Source organism: Vulpes vulpes, chromosome 5, assembly GCF_048418805.1.
Source record: "Vulpes vulpes isolate BD-2025 chromosome 5, VulVul3, whole genome shotgun sequence".
NCBI lineage: Eukaryota > Metazoa > Chordata > Mammalia > Carnivora > Canidae > Vulpes > Vulpes vulpes.
This window is the reverse complement of record NC_132784.1, coordinates 57947655-57970131: the sequence shown is the minus strand read 5'-3', so window position 1 is coordinate 57970131 and position 22477 is coordinate 57947655. Positions and strand designations below refer to the sequence as shown.

General features: G+C 44.5%; 1 protein-coding gene across 4 annotated transcripts in view; it reads right to left on the bottom strand.

Annotated features, from left to right (window-relative positions):
* The window catches only part of ATP9B (ATPase phospholipid transporting 9B (putative)), a 240280-nt gene that overhangs the window by 63228 nt on the left and 154575 nt on the right, over window positions 1-22477 (bottom strand). For all 4 annotated transcript variants that reach the window (XM_025997772.2, XM_025997773.2, XM_025997774.2 and 1 more), the window contains 2 exons: window positions 16570-16730; window positions 5701-5843 (listed from right to left, as the gene is read on the bottom strand). In XM_025997772.2, the coding sequence (XP_025853557.1) occupies window positions 5701-5843; window positions 16570-16730 (304 nt within the window). The remainder of the gene's footprint in view (window positions 1-5700; window positions 5844-16569; window positions 16731-22477) is intronic.

Sequence of the window (22477 nt, the reverse complement as noted above, 5' to 3'; positions counted from 1 at the left end):
TAATGATCATATGGGATCAATGGTGCCAAGAACACAAAGCCACTCAGATTTTACAAAGAAGGAATGAGGAATGGAAACAACTTCTAAAGTGGCTAAGACTATTTTACCACACTGCAGAGTGTGGTAATATTCTTTAAAATATTTGACATTTAATTTGGAGTCACATATTATATTTGCTGTAAATGAAGCTTTCTCAGAAGATGGTGATTCCCGGTATGATACGCATCTGTTCAAACATTGCCTGTGCCAAATGTCTCAACCAGTGTGAATGGCCCAGCACACACACAAGTGCACACATGAGTCCATCACCATACCAGCCCCACCTTGCAAGTGTGTTGGCACTGGATGCGCAAGCCGTCCTCCTCAGGCAGGAGAGGCTATACCCAGCTGGCCCTGGCCCACAGGACGGTAACACCCACCTCTAAATCTCTCCCATGAGGCTCATGCGTCATGCTCCGCCGCCCCTGCCCACCTTGGAAACAGAGCTTCCCACCGCAGAGGACATGGCCTTGGGAGCGGACGTGACCCTGCTGCAAAACACAGGGCAAGCGGGCTCACGAGTGCTAGAGCCACAGCATGTTCTGCCAACCTGTTGTGTCAGGGTGTGGTTTGGTAACGCTTTGTTCCACATGAACGTAAAAATTCCCAACAAAGGAATTCGTGCCTTGCTCTTTATCAGGCTGCAGCCTGAGTTAAGTTTTAAAATTGATGAGTTCTCGGCAGCACTGCTCTCTAAGCAATGGCATTGTCAGAGCAGCCAGTGCAGAGAAGCAAGCTGCAGTGGACTCGGTACAAATGACCTGTCCTGGCGTGCCAACACCGTTTGCTCATTTATCACGGCATGTCTACTGTTCCTGGTCAGTGTCAATACGCTCTGTATCCTGGCAGCTAACAGATGTCTGCTCTTGTCGAATGAATTACTTCATGTTTCACGCACTGGTGGCCACACATGTGTCACTATAGCAACATCATTAATTTCAGATCTTACCGGAAACGTGCACCCCAATCAAACCTAATTACACCACACTGCTTTCTTGTCCACAAGAAGGAAACTATAACGCAATCACGAGATACTTCATTTTCTGTTCTGCCGGGGCAAACGAGAGGCAGTGTGATAGACGCTTCTTGTCAGAAAGCTTATTGATGAGGCACAAGCCTGATCACAATCAGGCCAAGGACCACCTTATGATTATGTCAGCAGCAAAAGGCTCCTCACACAATAGCTCATTCTTCATCGTTTCAGCAGATGATGTTTGCAAACTGTCTCACACCCCAAATTCTTTACCCTTCTACCAATCTACTACCCTGTGAGACCCTCTGTGATGGTGGAAGTCAACATGGTGACTGACCAACTCTGGATGTACTGAGGGGGCAGTGAAGGATATGAATCATGCACGTGACAAAAGGAAGGAATAAAAGAGAGCATAGTCACTCCAGCTTCTGGAATACAACACTAACCAGTAGGCACCAGATATGCAGCTGCACCAGGACCCCCAGGCGGAGGGCGAGTGAGTGTGAGCGCACGTCTGCCACCACCTGCCACAAAACCTTCCTGGCTGACAACACATGGCTTTGCTTGGAAGGCTTGGGGGTCTGCCCAAGACCATGTGTTGTTAAGAGGTGAGGGCTCAAGCCTCCATCTATGTGAGGAGCCAGTTTCTATAAAGTCAAAGTGAGGACAGCACTAAGTCCTACTATGTGCTTGCAGTGACGTGACAGCTACACAACTCGTCCTTGACGTTGTACACCTACGATTTGGTCAGTGTGGCCTATTCGAGCAGCCATAGCCACACTCCCTCCTCTGAGTGCTCCTGGGAGCCTGGCCTGAGCAGGGGCAGCCGTGAAGGGGAAGCAGTGGCAGATACCGTGCCTGTGGCCCCGCAACCCCAGGTCAGGCACGGGGCTACTGCAATGTGTGGCACACCACATGTGCTCCGTAAGTGCCATTTACCTTATTGAGAAAGGTTCTGAAAAAGTTCTAGACCAGAAATTTAAAAAAATACTAAAAATGTTTAAAACTCCATGCAGCTCCACCACTAGGAAGTAAGGATAGGAGGTCCCTCCAACAACCACTGCCACAAATAGGCCTTTTGGAAAATGAAATGCAGATTTTCTCTAATATATTTTATATAATTTTCTGTAATTCTTTTTAAGTCTCAGGAGCCCAGATTATTTATTTTTGCTTTGTAAAAGTCGCAAAGTGAGACATAGGGAAATGTGGTTTTACCTTTATGACTCTGAGCAAAACCACTCATCCTTATCCTAGATGTAACTCAGAATCCAAAGAAAAAAAGAGGAGCTACACAAAGATGATCCCATTACTATTTAAAATGCAAAATGAAAAGTTAGCATTTTGAGGAGAAATAATGTCACAAATCCTTCCTCCCTTGCTGCTCTCCCACAGCCAGAGACACGGGGAGAGGAGAGAGAACCAGTTACTCCTCAAGCATACCCGCTGCCCTCTGGCTTATGCTTCCTATCTGTAAACGGAGCTGAACAAACAGGTCAGTGTGACCCTCAAGCACATTACATACAGACTGAAGGGGCCACGAGAGGACTTGTGGTGCAAACAGGATGGCCTAGACTACACCTGCATCCCCCTCGAGTCCAGGCCTCTAAAGGGGAGGTCCCAGACTTCTCCCGGCCCAAGGTGAACCGTGACATCTGTCACTGCCGTACAAACAGTCCATGGGCTATATTGTACTCACGGTGGCTTTCTCTGAGTTATGCTCAGTTTGGTTTTGTTGTCTGAGATGACACAGTGAACATTCTCACACTGGTCTGCTGCAGACGCACATGTGTCCCCCCGGGTAACAGAGGCTGGAGGGACACCGCTGTGCGGAGGCTGCCAAGGCTTGTCCATTGGGACAGACGAGGGGTGCGCCGGGCACCACGCCTGCTGACAGTGCAGACAAGGTCCCGGGGCAGCGTGCGCCTCACAGGTGGGACTTCACATGGGGGACGATGATGTCAGTGCCTCGCCACTCAGTCCTCATCGCAAAGAACATGGGCCCATCCACTCAGCTCTTCCATCCACACAGGCTTTGTACGTTCTGCTTGAACTCATTTCTAATTATGTTACGTGTTTTGCTGCTACTCTACGTGGGCTTCTGGAAACTAAATGCCCCCAGTGTTGCAGGCATAGGGAGATGTAGTTTAATTCTGACCCTGAATTTAAAGATGTCCTTAAGCTCCCCTGTAATCCAACAGCCTTTCCTCAGGCTCCTCTGGGTTTCTCTGTAAACAGAATCTATGCCTGCACATGCTGGAAGCCAAGCGCCTGCTGCATTTACACACGACATCCAGGCACCAAGCATGGGCAGGAGGGTGCGTTTCTTCTGCTGCTGCTGGGCAGCCTGACGGCCCCCCGGGCCTCCCCTCACATACTGTGTGCTGTAACCTCACGGTTTCTCCAGGACTCTCTCCTGTGGGGTCACTTCAGGAACCGTTTTGAGTTTGGGTTTGCTTCACTCCAGCTTCTCCAGCAAAATCATTCCACCTGTCCTTCCAGAAATACCCCAACTTCCGTGATGGCATGTCTGCTTATTTTACACATTGTTACAGGTTCATTCATTGAAATCTTTCCCTGTCAGCCCAACGAGGTCAGGAAGGGAGAAATCTGAGGGCATCTCTCAGCCTCCCTTCCCGAGCCTGAGCCCCTTGTTACGTCAGTGTTCTTTGGATAGTCCGCGATGGGCCACAATGACAAGCCCTGACCAAAATCAAATGCCATCAAGGTGTCCAGCTGGCTTAGTCGGTGGAGTGTGTGTGTGTGATGCTTGATCTTGGGGTTGTGGGTTTGGGCCCCACACTGGGGGTAGGGATGACCTAAATAAATTTAAAAACCACTTTAAACTTAAAAATTGAACAAAACAAAACACCACCAGCAACTGGATTTTGACAGAACTGCAGTAAAACTATCACTTTGTGGAGAAGGCGGGCTCTACGGAATCCTGTATCTTCACACTGGGGACCTCATGCTGGGGACCACAGTCTGCCCCTCCGTTCATCTGCATCTTCCTTCTCATTGCTGTTGGGTCTGATCATCCTCATGCACATCCCTCACTCCCCTCACGTTCATAGTTTTTTTTTTTTTTTTTAATTTTTATTTATTTATGATAGTCACAGAGAGAGAGAGAGAGAGAGAGAGAGAGGGGCAGAGACACAGGCGGGGGGGGGGGGGGGGGGCGGGGGAAGCAGGCTCCATGCACCGGGAGCCCGACGCGGGACTCGATCCCGGGTCTCCAGGATCGCGCCCTGGGCCAAAGGCAGGCGCCAAACCGCTGCGCCACCCAGGGATCCCTCCCCTCACGTTCATGCTCATGTGTCTCACCTTCGCTCGTGCTACGGTGAGCAGGGACCGCACTCCTAAGGCTACTCCACATGCTAGGAGCTATTTTGTTATCTCCACCTATGATGCGCCACTTCACTGATTCTTACTTTTAGCAGCTGATTCCTTGGTTCATTGTTTCATCTACAAATATCTGCTCCTTCTTTTGGTTGTACAGCTTATTTCTACTATGTGTCTTACAATAAGGAATAAAACACATTAGAGAATAGTGTTGATGGATTTCTTTTTTTCCTGATTGTGGTAAGCTTTTCATAGTATGTTATTAAAAATGTTGAATTTTATTTGAGATATATTTTATAAGTTATACAAATATTCTTAGTTCTAGTTGACCAAGAATTACTAGGAAAATTTTTTTTAAGATGTATTTATTTTTAGAGAGACAGCACATGCATGTGAGTGAGGGAAAGGACAGAGGGAAAGAGAATCTCAAGCAGACTCTATGCTGAGTAAGCAGCCCAACCTGGGGCTCAATCTCATGACCTGAGATCATGGCCTGAGCCAAAACCAAGAGTTGGACGCTAAATCGACTAAACCACCTGGGTGTTCCAAGAATGACCAGGATTTTAAACCATGAATGAACAAATCACGGAGGGACTTTAGCTTGTTGATAGGACTTTCACTATAGCATTGGGTTCGATTTATCTTTTATTTAGTATCTTATGAATTGACAAGAATGCTTTGATGAAAAAAGTTAAAAATGAAATAAGAACAGATAGAATTTGGGGCATGGATGTGAGGGTGGGATAGTTGCTGGTAAGGCTCACTAGGAGAATGTTACTGTTAAAATACCAAATCCACACACGTCTGGTTCTGTACGTCAACAGCTCAGGAGTACCATCCTGTAAGAAACAAGCTGCCGAAGAGGTGTAAGAAATACACCTAACACCTGACAAACAATGGTACGGCAGCAGAGAATTAAAAATATACAAATGTGTCATTTAAATCTCAAAGAATTTAACATGGGATCCCTGGGTGGCTCAGCGGTTTAGCGCCTGCCTTTGGCCCAGGGCGCGATCCTGGAGTCCCGGGATCGAGTCCCACGTCGGGCTCCCAGCATGGAGCCTGCTTCTCCCTCCTCTTGTGTCTTTGCCTCTGTCTCTCTCTCTAAGTCTATCATGAATAAATAAATAAATAAGTCTTTAAAAAAAAACAAAACAAAGAATTTAAAATTTTACTAATTCTAGTGATAGTGTGCTTATCCAGTTAGTTATGTGCCAGTGTTCAGGTGAAGTCTGGAAAATTCTAAATTTGAATGACTTCAATATTCACTATGCGCATACACACCCAGGATCAGCCTGGACTGGATGGAAGCAAGCACACCAAAGGCAAACATGAACCAGCAGCAGTACCTGTTTTGTCAGTCAGCAAATACACCAGGCGCCCCAGCTCCTCTGGGATGGTGCTGGTCCGCACGACTGTGCCGGGGATGCTCTCATCCTTCATGATCATCCATCCGTACGCGGCTTTGCCCATGTCCAAGTTCACTCGCAAACTGCCAAATAAAACCCACCACAGTGGTTAGTTTGCTCCAAACCTATGCAATACCTTCATGCTTATGTTTTCCATACAGACTTATTATCTTGAACCTCACGATAATACCAGATTTCAGACTTTAAAATACATGAATCTGTTAACACTTAAGCCTAGAAACCTTTTTACGCCCCACGCCATGTTTGTAGAGGATACTAGAATGGGCTGCTCATGTGTGTAAGGGAATCATGCATATCTCCCTGGGAACAGATATTTGAAATGCATCATAATCTTCATCTACTCATTTTACAAGAACAAACAGAATACTTTTCCCGTGAGGATGACTGCTGGGACCCAACATATCCTAGAAGGAAGACTAGGCCCTGAGAATGCCAGGCTTCCGAGCCCAGGTGAGGACCCCCCGAAGGCCCAGGATGGTGGTGTGGCCTGAGGGGGACAGTGGCAGGAGGGGGGATCGGAGGTGGTGGGGGCCAGACCATGATGCAGAGCTTGGGTTTCATGGTCAGAGAGATGGTCAGTGCTTGTCGTCTCTAGTCCCTGGACTAGGTGGAGCCAGAGCCTGAATGACGCTTCATAAACGGCTCCTCTGTTACCCAAGCTGCACTCAGCTACTTGCTGGGCTTAACGGATGGACTCATTCTGCTCATACCCTCATTCATTATAGTCTGGCCTCACCCTGCTCTTGTTCATATTCAGACTTAGGATCATTCAGATATGCTTCAAACTCTAGAAAAAAATCTGCACCTAATTTGATTCTGTCAGGAAAACAGCAGATATAATGTATCAACACAATGTGGCGAAGCTGCTGACAGTCAATCATTTTGACCAAAATGGCAATTCATATGGATCTATCATCTACTAACAAATGTACACTTGAAAAGGAATGTGAAGGACTCAGAGTTAGTGAAGAGAGTCTAGTCTGTAAGTAAGTCAAAGAAAATTAAAATATTCATAATGGGCTATTTGTCCATAAAGCTCACATCTTAAAAACCCTAGGAACGCTACTGGTCAGAAAGAAAAGTTTTAATTGCCAAGCACACAGCTTTCAAACAGTACCTCAATGTCTCTGGGCTACTTATGGTCCTGTTACCACCAGAAGGCCAAGCAATCAGGGAGGGCAGACGCTGCAGGACAGCATGGGGACAGAACACAGCAGCCTCCCGGCCTCACGGGTGGCCTGGTCCCGGGATGGCAGGGGCACTGCGGACAGAAGGCAGCCGGGCTATGAGGTCCGGAGCTACCAGGGGCACTGGGCACCCAACCTCTGTGTGCCCCTGGACCTCCTGTTAAACTCTGGGGCACAGACAACACTCTCTCTGTGGGGCTGTGGTGAGGCACCCAGGGGGCCGGTGCATGGAAGAGGCTCGAGAAGCCGCCGAGGAGCAGTGTCTGGGAAGGTGGGGGTGCCTGGGGCTGGAGGAAGGAAAAGCAACATCATGCTTTTGCTTGGGCTCATCTGTGACAGGTACCAGCGATAGGACAGACCCCTGACCCAGGAGTGGACATGGGGCACAGGGCGGGTGGTGGCGCCCCACAGAGCTTGGTGTGCTGGCTCTGCGGGCCCAGAGACCCACATGGAGGAAGAACGTGACTTTCTTCTCTGTGTATCCTGGTCAAATTATTTTGGAAAGTGTCAGACTGCCTCAAGCAGCACAAGGCACGAGGAGCCCGTTGTCTGGCAGACTCCCCTCCAAGAGTGCGCAGGGGCTGCTGGGCTAGGGGCTGAGTGAGAGCCCGAGGAGCACCTGCTAGGCTCTTCCACGGTGTTCTCTTCAAATTGCGAGCACTTACATTTAATAAAACAACTGTTATCGCCTCAGAGCTGTAAGGATTTGTTATTTCCTGAAATACTGTGTCACGATAAACACCCATGGGATGTTTTCGGGTGACTACAGGTACCCTGAAGGCTGGTGAACAAGAGAATGTGGATAGTCTTTAGGTTAAAACAAAGCACAAGGCAAGTTCAGTTTACAAACAAAAGCTATCAAGAAAAATATATCTTCAACTAAGACTGTAATATCACATAGGAAGCAGAAGCTTCAGTTTATACACATTGTATATTTTGGTAAAATGTTAGTATATTTGCTTTTTAATGTTAAAAATCGCTAGAAGCTCAAACTTCAAACATGAATTTGACAGAGTATAATTAGCATCACTAAGCTTACTTTTTAGTAACGTAATTTGTAGAATTTTAAAATTTAGAACTCTGTTCGACTAGTAAAGTAGTTTATAGGAACATGACTTGTAAATAACCCATTAAGCCTATCATTTTGAGAATTACACTTAAAGATTATAAGGTAATGGATACCAAATATATTTTAAGCTCATCTTATTGCTAACTGGCCAACTGTGATCCACTCCACCCACACTGAGTGGAAAAGCTGTGTGCCACTTTGGACGTTGAGTGAACAAGGCAGCAATAGTGACCCTCACTGTCACATGGACCCCGCGGAGCTCTAGGATGCCGTGAATGGGGGGCTCTCTCCTGACTCAGCAGCCCTGCCAGGCAGTCTGAGGACAGCACGTGAGCCCTCGACACCTGTGAGACCTATTGCCGAGGTGTCACTGTGTGACAGGCCGCGGCCCCTGGAAGGGCTCAGTGGCACTCCTGCCTGCTTGAGGCTTCTGTTTAGATCTTAAACTGAGCAAAAGAAAAGTCTTTTTAACAAGAAGTTCTATCAAAAGTAGTCCTGTTAATTGTCATCTATGGGAAATAGCACAGATGCTGTTTTATCTGAAATTTCCCCCTGCATTTTTCATTTTGTGACATCCTCTACTTCTTTTGGGGGGTGCGGAGCCCTATGTGGGGCCGAACCGATGACCTCCAGATCAAGATCCATGCTGAAACCAAGAGTTGACGCCCAACTGACAGCAGGCCAGGCACCCCATCACCTCTGTACAACACACCATGGACGGCAAGGAGTGGCACCGAGATCCTCAGGGGCTGAACGCTGCCAATGCTGCGCATGCTGAGGGCGACAGTCACATCCGCGCTAGGAGTCTGGACCCATATCTCAGGTTCAGACCAGTGTATTCGATCTCAGGGTCATCACAGATACCTTAACATGAAGACGGACAACAGAAGTAACAGCCCCATTTCCCTCTCTTCCAGTACTGGACAAAAGAGATCAAATGTACTCACATTTCTCCCTCTGGTGAAGGACAGGACCACCCCTCCAACTACCCCACAAGTGGCCACTAAGTCCAGGCTCCTTTTCCTTTGATTTCCCGTGCCATTCACCTTCCCAAATTCTCCAAACCCTGATTTCTACGCTCCATCAGGAAGAAACATGAATAACTGAATTTTGCAGGGTTGAGGTTAGGTGTGACTTGAATTGATTCTTAATTTCCAAATTTACTAGTTCCATGATCTTGGACAAATGACAAATCTGATTTTTAAAAAAGATTTATTTATTCATGAGACACACACACACACACAGGCAGAGACACAGGCAGAAGGCAAAGCAAGCTCCATGCAGGGAGCCTGATGTGGGACTCGATCCCGGGTCTCCAGGATCATGCCCTGGGCTGAAGGCAGCGCTAAACTGCTGAGCCACTTAGGCTGCCCCAAATCTGATCTTTTTGAGCCTCAGTAATAGTACATGTAAAATGCCACATATTCGCAAGGTCACCATGGGAAATGGCACTAATGCATAAAAGCAGGTTACTAAGTGGTTACTGGCACAGGTGATCACTGGCCTGAATAGTCAGAGAAGGTTTCATTTTAAATTCAATTAACTAACATATAATGTACCACTGGTTTCAGAGGATCGGTGATTCCTCAGTCTTATATCATACCCAGTGCTCATCATATCCTGTGCCCTCCTCCTTCATGCTTGTCACCCAGTGATTCTGTCCCCCACCTTCCAACCCCTCCAGTGACCCTCAGTTTGTTTCCTAGAGTTCAGAGTCTCTTACGGTTAGCCTTCTCTCTGTTTTTATCTTTAGTTTTCCTTCTTTTCTTCTATGTTCATCTGTTTTCTTTCTTAAAATCCGTATGAGTGAAATAATATAATTGTCTTTCTCTGACTTACTTCACTCAGCATAATACCCTCCAGTTCCATCCATGTCGATATAAATGGTATGATTTCATCGTTTGATGGCTAAGTGATATTCCATTGTCTATACAGACCACATCTTCTCTATCCATTCACCTGTCATCTGGGCTCTTTCCTTAGTTTGGCTCTTGTGGACATGGCTGCTGTGAACATTGGGGTGTAGGGCCCCTTCAGATTACTACATCGTTATCTTTAGGGTAAACACCCAGTAGTGCAATGTTGGGTCATAGGTTAGTTCTATGTTCAACTTTCTGAGGAAACTTGGAGAAGGTTTTATAGAAAAGACCGGCCCTGAGCTAAAAGGGAATAAAAGGGTTGGGGGGGCAGGCAGCATGCCTGAGCTTCACTCAGGGAAGGCAGGTGGTCAGCAAGGCTCTAGAGCTCAGAAGGTACAGATGTACATAAGTGGAATGAAAGTAGACATACACCTAAATACACTAAGAGTCCACTGCCACACACACAAGAATAAACAAAATGTATAGTCTCGGGTCCTAAGAAATAGAAAATCTAGTAAGGTATGAAAGTAGTTTAAATTGGTACATGTAAAATTCTAAATCACATTACTAAACTTTTGAATGGGTGTGGGAAAACTGTAGATTTGAAATAAGTGTTTTAGGGAGAAATAAATGGAGCATCAGTGTTCCAGATAAACTGAACCAAAGAAAGCCTGGAGCTACAAGGAGAGTCAGACACTGTGTAAAAGGCAGCGGGACCCCAGCAGTGTGCCAGGACCTGGAGCCCTTGGAGCGCTCTGAGAATGCAGCCCTGCTCTGTGCCAGTTAGGAAGACATGGGCAAACTCAGGACGCTCTTCAGGGAGACTCATCCTCTTGCCTTCTATTCAGAATGATGTCGGCCCATCTCCTCAGCATCCAGAACAATCAAAATATTAATCACAGGGTCAGATATTGGGGTGAATGGCAACAAGGTAAGTCAGGACTTCCCCAACACTCAGAACTGTTTCAGCTGTTTTGTGCGGGCCCCTGTAAAATACTGCATGTGCTATGCAGCAGCTAGTGCTAAGAGGGCTGTGTGCGTGTACTTACACATACAGCATTCTCCACAGCAACAGGAAATACATGTATGAGGAATGAGCACAAATATTTTGTGTCAATATGTGAGAGGAATAAATATTCCTATTGGAGGATTAGCATTTCCTTCTGTTCATAAATAAATAAAAGTATTAATTATGTGCAATTTGATCACCTTAAAATGAAGTGTCTCTGGTAGTCTAAGAAGAAAGAAATGGCAAAGGTATAGGAGACAAACCACCCCAAAGCAAGCAGGTGGTGACTACGTCAAAAAATTAATAAGAAAGCTAACCAGGCAAAAAGGACCACATGAAAAGGTTGAAGGTTTTCAAAATTGAAAATGCTTTTCAAAGTTGGAAAAGCTGAGCTCAGTTCCCTACCCAAAGGTTGACAGTGACCATAGTGAAACCGGCAGAGGAGAGGAGGGCTGGAAGGAAGCACCTCACAGCACCCTCACTACTGTGCCCTATATGCACAGCGATCCGGGATGAGCACTTGCACAAGAGGCCACCCTGCCTTCAAGGACAGGTGAGGACACTGGGCCTTGTGAACCTATGCTGTATACAATGCAGCCAGTGGTGGGTGCTGGGCAGGGCCAAGGAACTCTCAGTTTTCCTGAAATGGCTGAAATAAAGTATTCACTTTTTACTTGTATAATTAAGTATGCAGAACGTGAGTCCTGGGATCGAGTCCCACATCAGGCTCCCTGCAGGTAGCCTGCTTCTCTCACTGCCTATGTCTCTGCCTCTCTCTCTCTGTCTCTCATGAATAAATAAAATCTAAAAATAAATAAATAAATAGCAAATGAGATAAATATATTTGCAATTATGAAAGAGCTACTCATTTTTATGTTAAAAGACAATACAAACTGCTTCAAGAAGATGAATGTAACAAGAGCCAGAAGGACAAAGGCATGAAGAGTGAATTCAGATACTGGTGCAGTATTTTCAATACCAACTTTACCCCACGAAGGAACAGAAGGGGCCTCCTGAGGCCACAGCAAGAATGAGGTGGCCACTGAGGTAGGCTCAAGGCAAGAATGCAAACTCACAACCCCCCGACTCCAGAGCCTGAAAGCTCTACCTGCAAGTAGAGACTAATTCTCATGGGCCAAAGATGACGATAGTGTTGTTTTATAACTTCTAACTTTGAAGTAGTTTTTAGTCTCAGAAGTAGCAGCAAAACCAGAGGTGCCCAGGTGGCCCAGTGCTTAAGATCTGTTAAGCGTCTGCCTTTGGCTCAGAGTGTGATCCCGGGGGTCCTGGGATCGAGTCCCACATTGGGCTCCCCGCAAGGAGCCTGCTTCTCCCTCTGCCTGTGTCTCTGCCTCTCTCTCTGTATCTCTCATGAATAAACAAATAAAATCTTAAGAAAAAAAAAAAGAGAGAGATGCCAGATTCACAGTCTGGAAGATATAATATTAAACACAAATGGCCAGTGAGAACAAGGGTGCTCTTGAAGAGCACGAGGAGGAAGGCCCTATTCTAGAAAACACTGACTCAGGATAAAGGTATATGGGTTCAGGTGAGTTTGTTCTTTGCTCGGGAAAAGAAACCACTCCCAGGGAAAGAGCACAGACGACCCAAAGTGGCCTGTGAGTGTGGGCACCCTGGCGCACGACAGAAGAGTCCTAGGTCATTGGGGGACAGTCTTTCTTACAAGCAATGCTGAGACAATTGGAGTTGGAAAACAGTGATATGTGAAAATCCTGTTTTGCATTATTTAAAAACCCCACTGCTTCTAGCAGTCAAAAACAACCCTGCAACACTTTTAGAAGCTAACACAGGAGGATAGCTCCATCATCCAGGGCCCAGAAAGGCTTCTTACACAACATATGGAGAGTGATAACCAACAGCAAAAGACATTTATAAACTGGACTATGTAAAATTAATGTTTTTTTCATAACTTCACCAATAGCACAAACTCAAGCTACAGATGTTTTACTAGTAAAACGTGGACCTGAAAAGAACACCCAGATCACATGGGTAACTATGAACTGCTCAGTAGGTTAGGAGAGCTGGGGAATGTCTTCTGTGACCAGAGGCCCTGCTCTCTGGGCCTGTGGGTCAGGCCTGTGGCCTCAGCACGTTTGTAGGATTTGGGAAGTCCAGCGAGTTTTTCTCACAGCGAGTTGTTTCAACTTCCAGCCTGAGCCAGCAGTGCTTCTACTGACACATTCTCACAAACTGTGGGTCTCCCATTGCATGTCACAGCGGTCCATACCACTTGACAAGAGGCCCCTATGCAGCTCTGTCCTGGATAACCCAAGCCCTCCAGGCTCTTACTGAGATGGGGGAGCAAGTCCAGGAGTCACACACCTAATCTCTCCAGCAAAATGCTGCCCAGACACACCCTTCGGCTTTCTTTCCTAGGCATGCTTGCCAAACCTTCAAGTCTCTAATACTATCATCTTTGGCGATCTGAATAGGCTGCCAACTTCCCCCACCATCAACTGGTTTCCTATGTTGGAAACGCTCTTTTCCCCAGGCACTCCCCAAGCACGCTAAACAGAAAAGGAGGCCCTACAGAGATGTTAATGGAGATAGTTTCTAAGTTCTGAAGCAAACATACCCGTGTTACCTGACATTTTAGATACTGGGTTCTTACGGTGCAGCATGAGTGGTACCCTAAGCAGAGCTGGGTACTTACTCCTTCAGGCAGCTGGGTAGTACACAGAGGGCCAAATGAGGAAACCCCTGCTACCCCAGGTACACAGACCCCACCAACAGCAGCACCTTAGACCAGACGGCGCCCAAGTGCTTCTCAGAGGAGGCAGTCATCACTGCCGGTGTCATTTCACCTCTACTGCCCACATGCACCTTCTGACTCAGCACTGACAGGACAGCTTTCTGGACGATGTGCTGGACTGTCACAGCACCCTGAAGCGTGTGGGCAGAAGAGGTACTGCAGAGACACACACTGCGAGCGCCCGGCCTACCGGTATGTGTTTTGTTATGGTGACAGGAATAATGCAGGGAATATATGTCCATTTCAATTACATGAGTTAAACCTTGTAATATTTTCCTTGAAGGACACAGTAAATTATGTCAAGTGACTCAAAAATATTTTACTCTGTAAAGAAAAATTTCTATGATTTTAAGTTTATTAAATTTGAAAAGCCTCTGAACCCAACCTACCAAGCAGAAACAGACTAGACACAGAGGGCAAGCAGGTGGTTGCCCGGGGAAGGGGATTCACAGGTCAGTAAGCCTGCAGTAACTCTGCCCGGCAACCAACTAGGAGCATGTGCTAAGGTAGCGAGTCATCCAATTGTCAGGGTAGACACTGGGCACTAAAAGGAACAGTCAGCTGTCCATCCATTAAAAGCATGTTTTAGGTCAACAGAGGAAAAAGCACTTAACTTTCCACAACTGTGCACTTTGAAAAAAAATTTTTTTTTAAACCTCCCCTTATTAAATTGAAAAGAACGTTTACCAAATACTAAGTGTTTATATCTTAAATGATATCTTAAATGATATAAATTCCTTGCAAAAGGAAAACAAACCTGGTTGAATCAAACATAAACACGAATTCCCTAAATTAGCATCATACATTTTTTAGATTTTATGGTTTTCATGCCTTCTCCTTAATCTGTATAACTGTATTCTGGAACTGTGGAAAACTAGGAAAAGCATTACGTTGAAGTTGGCGTGAGACATTATGGAGCTAAACAGGGATGCAGGTATAATTCTGCCTAGTAAGTCTCTCCACATTTGACTGAACATGTAAATATAAAACTACTGACTGAAAAACCAGAACAAGACAGACTTGCAGAAGATATAGAGAGAAAGGGAAGGGAGGCTTCAAATGCTAGTTTTGGGAAAAATACCCACTGCTGTGCTGTGTCTGGCAGTGAACTAACTCTGTGTCATATTACTGTAAGAGTGAGAAAACTAGCGATGGAGACTCATCACATTTGTAAACTTCTTTCCTTCAGGGCCCCTCTTTCCACATACTTCCATTGAGGATATCATATGTGCTGTGCACCACTCAGGGAACTGCAGGAGTGGTGGTAAATCAACAAGGCAGCAACTGACCCAAGGCCCTCTCTGTTGGGTCCCATGATGTCTGCCTGCAGCACTGGGCAACATCCCCAGTGCAGGTCAGGATGTGTGCATCCATACCAGAGACTGCCTGCAGGGCCATCCCAGTGGAATGGGTCAGTTCTGGGATGATGATAAATAGCTAATATTCTGCCTATTACCACTTACCCAGGGAGTTTCTGGGAACAAAGATCTGTCTGTCCCTAGTGCCCGCTGCTGGCACCCAGTATGTGTCCATGTGGTGATGAGGCCGCTGCCTGACAGCTGGACAGACCATCTGCACACTCACAGCTCCTCAGAACAGGTAAGGGGTCTGCTCAGTAAGGGTGTGAGGGCCCTAGGACACACCCTGCACTGTTTTAGGCACTGGGTCAAACAAGGTCCCTCACACCTCATGGAGCGTGGTGAGCACAGAGCACCAGAAAACAAGTAAGACAAGCATCAGGACTAGTGGAGATGGCAGCAGGATTCAAACAGGGTGACATGATACCAAGTGACTGGTTGGCAGTGAGCACTAAGCATTCATGCGGCGCACATGGCTGAGAAGGGCCAGCCTGGCATGTGGTGTGGCGGTGGAGAGGAGACATATGGAGCTGGGAGGCAGGCTGGCCACATCAGGTAGGACACTGAGGTGATCAAGGGTTGAGTGTCTACTGAGGCAGGAGCTCCAGTTACATCAGGAACAGTCGCAAATGCATAAGACTGAGTGTTCTCAGAGGAGTGGAGACAGGCTCCCCATCTCAAACAGCAAGTGGGGCTGGTTGGGCTCGAGTGGACTGTGCACAGGATGCAGTTGTGGATGCAGGCCCTGCCTTCGTGATGTATGCAAGTGAAAGAGACCCCACTTTTAGACAAACTTTTGGAGAAAGCTGGTCTGTAAAGATATGCCTTTCCTTTCAAAATGCTTATTACATCCTTGGTGCATGAGTGTTCTATTCTACTCCGTTCAGGGTTACAGAAGATGGTCATTCTAGCTTCATGATTTATGAATGATTTATTAGGTCTTCATTGCTCATTCATGTAAAAATTTTCAATCATATATATGAAGCATTTTTTAAAAATAAACTTTGTGGAAATATTTCAGAATGTACTTATACTGTAAGTATTAGTAAATTAAACTCAGTAGACATCTAATATTAACTATTTATATCCCAATCTCATGTTAAATGGGTTATCATTTTGAAAAATTGTTCATATTAAAAAGACTGTCTTACTCAATATTTTATCTCACTTGACAGATATATTAGATGGTTTCTGAAATACAACTTCGTGACACATACAGATTCAAGGGTACTGGAAATAAAGTCTATCAGCAGTAAACAAAACTATGTTTCATCAAGAAATATCTCCCAATTCTTGAATATTATATTATCAAAACATTCATATAACGAAAAGTGTCAGATTTCTAGATTATTCTAACAAAACTGACTTAGCCCCCACAAAATATTTTCTAAGCATTCCTTAAAATTCATCAGAGTTCCTGGCTCCTTTCTCTTTATTTGCAGATAACTTCTTCCAGACTAAGAAAAATAAAATTTCAGTAAACTCATACTCAATGAAACCAGTTAGTTGTTTTATCTTAATTCTTAAACTTACCTGATGGGAATGATATAGGAAAAGAGAAGGAGGAACCGAAACAGGTTGCGGTACCATGGACCTACAAATCCTTGTAAGGTTACCATAACAACCGAGAGAGCTACTAAAGCCACAAACAGTGCTTTGGTCAGTTGATTGAGCTCAAGATCCAACAAACCAACCTGAAAGAAAAACAAAAACATGACCATAATGTCCCTAATATTACAAATCTGAAATATATGATAGTGATGAATGACATCCTTAAGTTTCCTCTTGTACTGACCTGAACTCTAAAGAAATACAAAACAATTATTAACTTTACTTGTTTCCTGAAAAGCCTCTTAGTGATTAAAGCAGAATTTCTGAAAGGGAATCACAATCCCCAGAGAATTCCAGAAATAATTTACAAAGACATGAGTCCACAGTATCCAAGCACAAAACACCCAGATCCTTTCTCAGGCTGAAGATGCTACGACAGGCGACTGGGGCAGAGGGGGCACGGGATGGGGCGCAAGGACACCAGAGGTTTACTGAGTCCGTGGAGAGTGGACATGTGTGTCCCTCTGCACATGCTATACCAGCTGATGTGTAAGTCCACTCCCACACAAGGATTTTACGTTCAGAGAGAGGCCCCCAGGAACAGGACGGTGCCTGTCATGCCCATCTGCCAGGAATGACTCTGAAAACACCTTTTCTGAATTAAGCACAAAAGCAACAGACAAGGTAGTTAGCTTGAATGAATACCTTTATTAACTTGCATAAATCCTACACTTTAGGTTCTCCCAGTAAGGTACACAACCTCAAATTCATTCTGTGGATCGTGTCCTAGGTGAGCAAAACGTGAGGGGAAGTTATATCCATGGGAATGAACTCATTTTGGGGTGCATTCTGTGTGGGATCTTGGAAACAGCGATAGTGTTCATTCCTCAAATCAGAAGTGCACAACTTTGATCTTGAGCTCTGGTGGCCTGCACGCTGCCATTCCTGGCTAAGTCGGTTGGTTGAAGGAACACAGTGTGGTACATAGCACACACACACACAGTGAAGGAACACAGCATGTGGGTGGACACAGGGGTGGGGTCTTCAACTTTGCCAAAAAAGGCTTCCCAAGCACACAGAGGGAGAGGTGAGGTCATGTAGCAATGACATTTCCTTGGGAATTCAAATGTAGACTAATTTGAATGCTGGTTCAGCTACCTGACCTAGGGCAGACAGCAAACCCATTTTCTTATCTGCAACAAAATGGGGTTAGAAAAGTGCCTCCAGGGCGCGTAGTGGCTCCGTAGGTGAAGCGTCTGCCTTCATCTCAGGTCATGGTCTCAGGGTCCTGGGGATGGACCCCGCTTCTCCCTCTCCTTCTGCCTCACCTCCTTTCTCTGTCAAATAAATAAATACAATCTTCAAGGAAAAAAGGAAAAAAGTGCCCCCATAACAAGACTCAGGGGGTTAAAGGAGATGAAGCACAGCTCCTGGTACCAAGCAAGCCACACGCACGATTTGCTGTTCTTGTTACCAGTGACATCCCACAATGAGATCTGAATCCGTGCTTCCCACTTCTGTGGGCTTGTCCTTACCCTGGCTGCCCTTCACTCCCAAGCTGGGGCTGGCTCCCTGCCTGCTGACCTGGTGGGCGCCTTTTGGGACCTGCAGAACCCATGGTCACCCTTGGGGACTGCCAGTCGCAGCCCAGCAGGTGCCCAACACCCTGCCTGCTCCTCACACATGGGACCCGGACAGATAAACCCGGACGAGACCCTAAGCTCGCCTCCACCAAGCTCCTCCTCAATCTGCTACAAACTGTGAAAGAGAATAATTTAAAAAGTGGTTGCCATGACTTTGGTAAAATAAATGAGATGCTACTTTGAGAATTACTAAGCTAATAATACGTGGTTTACTTTTTAGTGCCTTTTGAAAATTCCTAATTTTGGCCAAAACAAGGTTAGCTTTTCCGTCTCAGTATTTAGTTTCCATCTAATTGTGATTAATATCTGGCAAAAATCCGCATGGGAACATCAGAACCTGTAGTCAGAAAAAACCCACAGAACTGTCAGAAAGTTCACTTAAGTGCAGCTATGAAGAAAATCCACTCATTAAACAAGTAAATGTCAATGTCTACTGAATTTTCTGCTACAGTGTGAGGTTATGAAAAATGAGTCAACGCTGAGATTTTACCTGCAGAAAACAGCCAGTCTAGTTGAAAAAATAGCTGAACACCAGTGACAAAATTATAAAACACCAAGTTTTCTTGTTTAACCCAGCTTGTAGGTAAGTCACATTCCTTCATTGGTGCTGTTGCTGCTGCTGCCAGATGCCGGATGCCACACCATGGCCTTAAAGAACAGCCTAGAGTCATGGGAACCACAGAAGCCACAAGCCCTGACATTTGCCTAGAGCTTGGCTCCTACCTGCTCACCTGCCCGGACACTGCAGGGACCAAGAAGGCTCCGCCCCTGCCCACCCCGTGGCCCCAGGGCAGGAGGTCAGAGCCCTGGACCTCAGTCCAGACCAGAACATTCACACCCTGCACAACCTCATCACTGAGACTTTAGGTCACACCCTGCTTGCTCTCAGCTGCGTCCCCGACACCCACTCAAGTTTGCAGGGGGCTGCAGGTGCCTTCGGTCCTGCACCAGGGGTCACCTCTGGGCCAGGGGTCACGGCGCTGCTCCCCGCTCTCCCCCAAACCACAGGCAGGCCGCACTGGAGCCCTGACTGGCTTCTGGAAAGTTTGGCAGGGATGCCCGTTCAGGGCTGTGCTTCCTTTGAGAAGCGGGCAGCTGAAGAGCCCGGCGCCGGATTTATCAAGTGCATTTAAAGAGCAGCACAAGGAGGACAAATATCTTGCAATTTCCGCTACTTCAACTACTACATAGTTTATGCTTGAATTATTGAGAAAAATAGGTTTTTGGATTAGAATGAAGAAAAATGAAGCCGAGGAAGTAGAGCATGTTTCAAAGCACAGACCCTTCTGCTGTGACAAAGGAGGACTGAGTGTCAGGCCTCGCTGAGGGTCAGATGAAGTCATTATTCATTCAGTCAGGGAAAAAAGACTCAATTACCTCAACCTAAAGATGCTATCAATGAATGCAAAGTGCATATTTTACTCTATTCATCCAAATCCCATTAAAAAGTGAAAGGAATGATTTAATCTGGCCTTGCAGAGTTGGTCTTTTTTCTGTAATAAAATAAAGAATCACTGTCTTGCAAAATGCAAAGCACTACCTCACACTCTCTCTGCATCCCAGCAGTGAAAAACTGTAAAAGCTGCAACAGAACAGTCAGAAAGGAATACAAAGTTTCCTTTGAAAAAAATGCCACATATTGGACCGAAATGAAAAGCAGCCCACTGCACACTGAGAGGCAGATAACTGGAAGTATTAATACCTTTCTGCCTGAGGAGGCAGCCCAGCAGGGGCTGTCCTCCCACACCCTTGGGACCCAAAGGGAAGGGTCATCACTTTCAACATATAAGTTTACAGAGTAAAATACAACTTTTGGTAATGGGTTGTTCCTTGCATTCTTTCAGGTAGCCTTTGTGGAACTATGATGATTCTTCCTGGAAAATAACTGCAACTGCACTATAATATATAGTATGATCTAAAAAAATTTCTTTTATCTATTCTAACAAAGTCTACTTTTAGTTAACAATATTTTTACACTCATTTCTCTAAAACACTTAAAAAGTTTCTTCAACTCACTTAAAATGCAATCTGGACTCTTAAAAACATTCAGTAGAATAACTAGTTAACTTGTAAACTTACAGGTTTTATAAAGAAGATGGTAGCTTCACTTTAAATGTGAATCTCTGCTTTCTTTAAAAATTTTCTTGAAACACCTGAACAAGCCAAATACTTTTTGCTATGACTATAAAACCCTTCCACCCATAAAATGTATTATTAATCACTCAAAGTAATTATGACTGTAAAAGAAAAGGTAAATTAAGTACACTAGCAAGCAATTTTCAACATTTATTGTAATTTCTTATATTAGTAAGGCAAATTTTTTTCTACTTGTCATAATATTTGTTTTATCTGAAACAACTGTGATAACAAAATTAAATACGCTACTGGAAATTTTAATCTCCAAGGGAAAATTTGTGCATAATGCCTAAGACACCACAATGGTTCTGCAAAGGGGCTGTTCTAGGATAATGAACACAATAATTGCCTGTATAATCTAAAATGCTACTAATGGCAACGATCACAAATCCATTTAGCTCCTCTTTAATTTATGTACCAAGTTTTAAATAGCTAATGGTTCTCAGTAAAATAATGGTTTATACCAACAATAATGGGTAAATACGGTATTCTCCTGCTTAATCAAGAGAAGATCAGTCAGGTTTTTGTAAATGGACGAATGAGGGCCAGCCTTATCTCCGAGACGCAGCGCCATCCCATCCATCTCAAAGTTAAACCCTTATCGTGCTACTAGGTCCCTAAGAAGTCAATGTACACCCCAAACTGGAACAAAGGTCTCATGCTACACAAACTTAGTAAAAGACAAGATAGCAGGCCTCGTCATCAGTAAGTGCTGACCATGGTATGATCCTTGGATTAGCATGATGTGAACATCAAAATGCTTTTATCATTCTTTCAAAACTCACATTTAACTTATTTGCTACACAGAAGTATTTGAGAATAGCAAAACAATAAGATGTGAAATGTCAAAAAGCCAACATAAACTCTTGCAAAAAGCTAAATATTATTTTAATTTGTCTCATAATTATCCCTGTACATGTATCACATTTTGAAAAACAGAAAAGCCTCTAATCTAATACCATAATAGCTAATTTACTCAAGAAGACTCTACACAGGCAGAAGTATGTACAGCTTTATACATGAGAGATTACTTAGCAGAAAAAATAACGTTGTAAACATTGTTTTATTTCTTAGCAGCTTAACTACTCTTGGATTAGCCCATCAGTTTCTTATCATCCAGAATTTGGATCTACATACATAACTGATACAGGGCTGCACTTTAACCTAACTGAAATTCCTAGAAAAAGCACATCCTTTTAAGTATCTTTGAAACAAATCAGCCCTATATTTTCCACTTTTAGTACAATCTTAAAAAACAATAAAAAATAAGTAATCTTCAGACCTTCATTTGTACTTAATATTTCAAATAATTGAAAATCATATACTAAATCTAACTCCTAATCTTATAGCAATAACTTTTTCCATTTTGGAGTTTAAAAGTATTAGTTTTTAAAAAGTGATGCTATATAGCCTTTTATTCTTTTTTCAAGTCTGTTTATTTACTCATCTTTGGACATGAACTACTAAGTCTTAAGTGTCTGCTGCACACACAGGCTGGCTACGCACTGCAGACATGTCTGAGCTATTATTGCTTATCGCCTCAGTGATCTGCGAAATAAGCAGCGTTTCTCTGAGCCATTTTAGTCTATTGGCTCAATAATCTGTGCTTTAAAAGCTCCCTAAGTATGTATCAGTACGACAATTCTTAATGTTACAATATATCACCTTAATTTTTAAAAATCAAAATGTATATTTACACAATACACATTTTAAAGTCGGTTGCAAGAGAATATTTCATATCCTACATTTTTACCTACCAACAAATTTGTCTGACTCTTCTATATTCAGCAATGCAGTTTGCTCCCCGTGCTTACTATAGTTGTTACATAAGATGGTTTTCCTTGAATGTTGAACATTTAAAAAGAAAATGGGGTTGTTATATTTTTTAAACAACAAAAAAAGTACTAGTGTGAGAAGAGCTATTCAGCAAGGACATAAAACCACTTTGCATATCAATAGAAGAAACTTAGAAGACAGGAGACTCAAGGTAAAATCCTAAATGAGCCTGGTTTACACAAACTTGGGACTGATCCTACATTGTCAGACCACTTGTCAGCTGGCCTACAATAAACATGCAGTAAAAGGTGAAACCATTCCTAAAATCTGCAAAC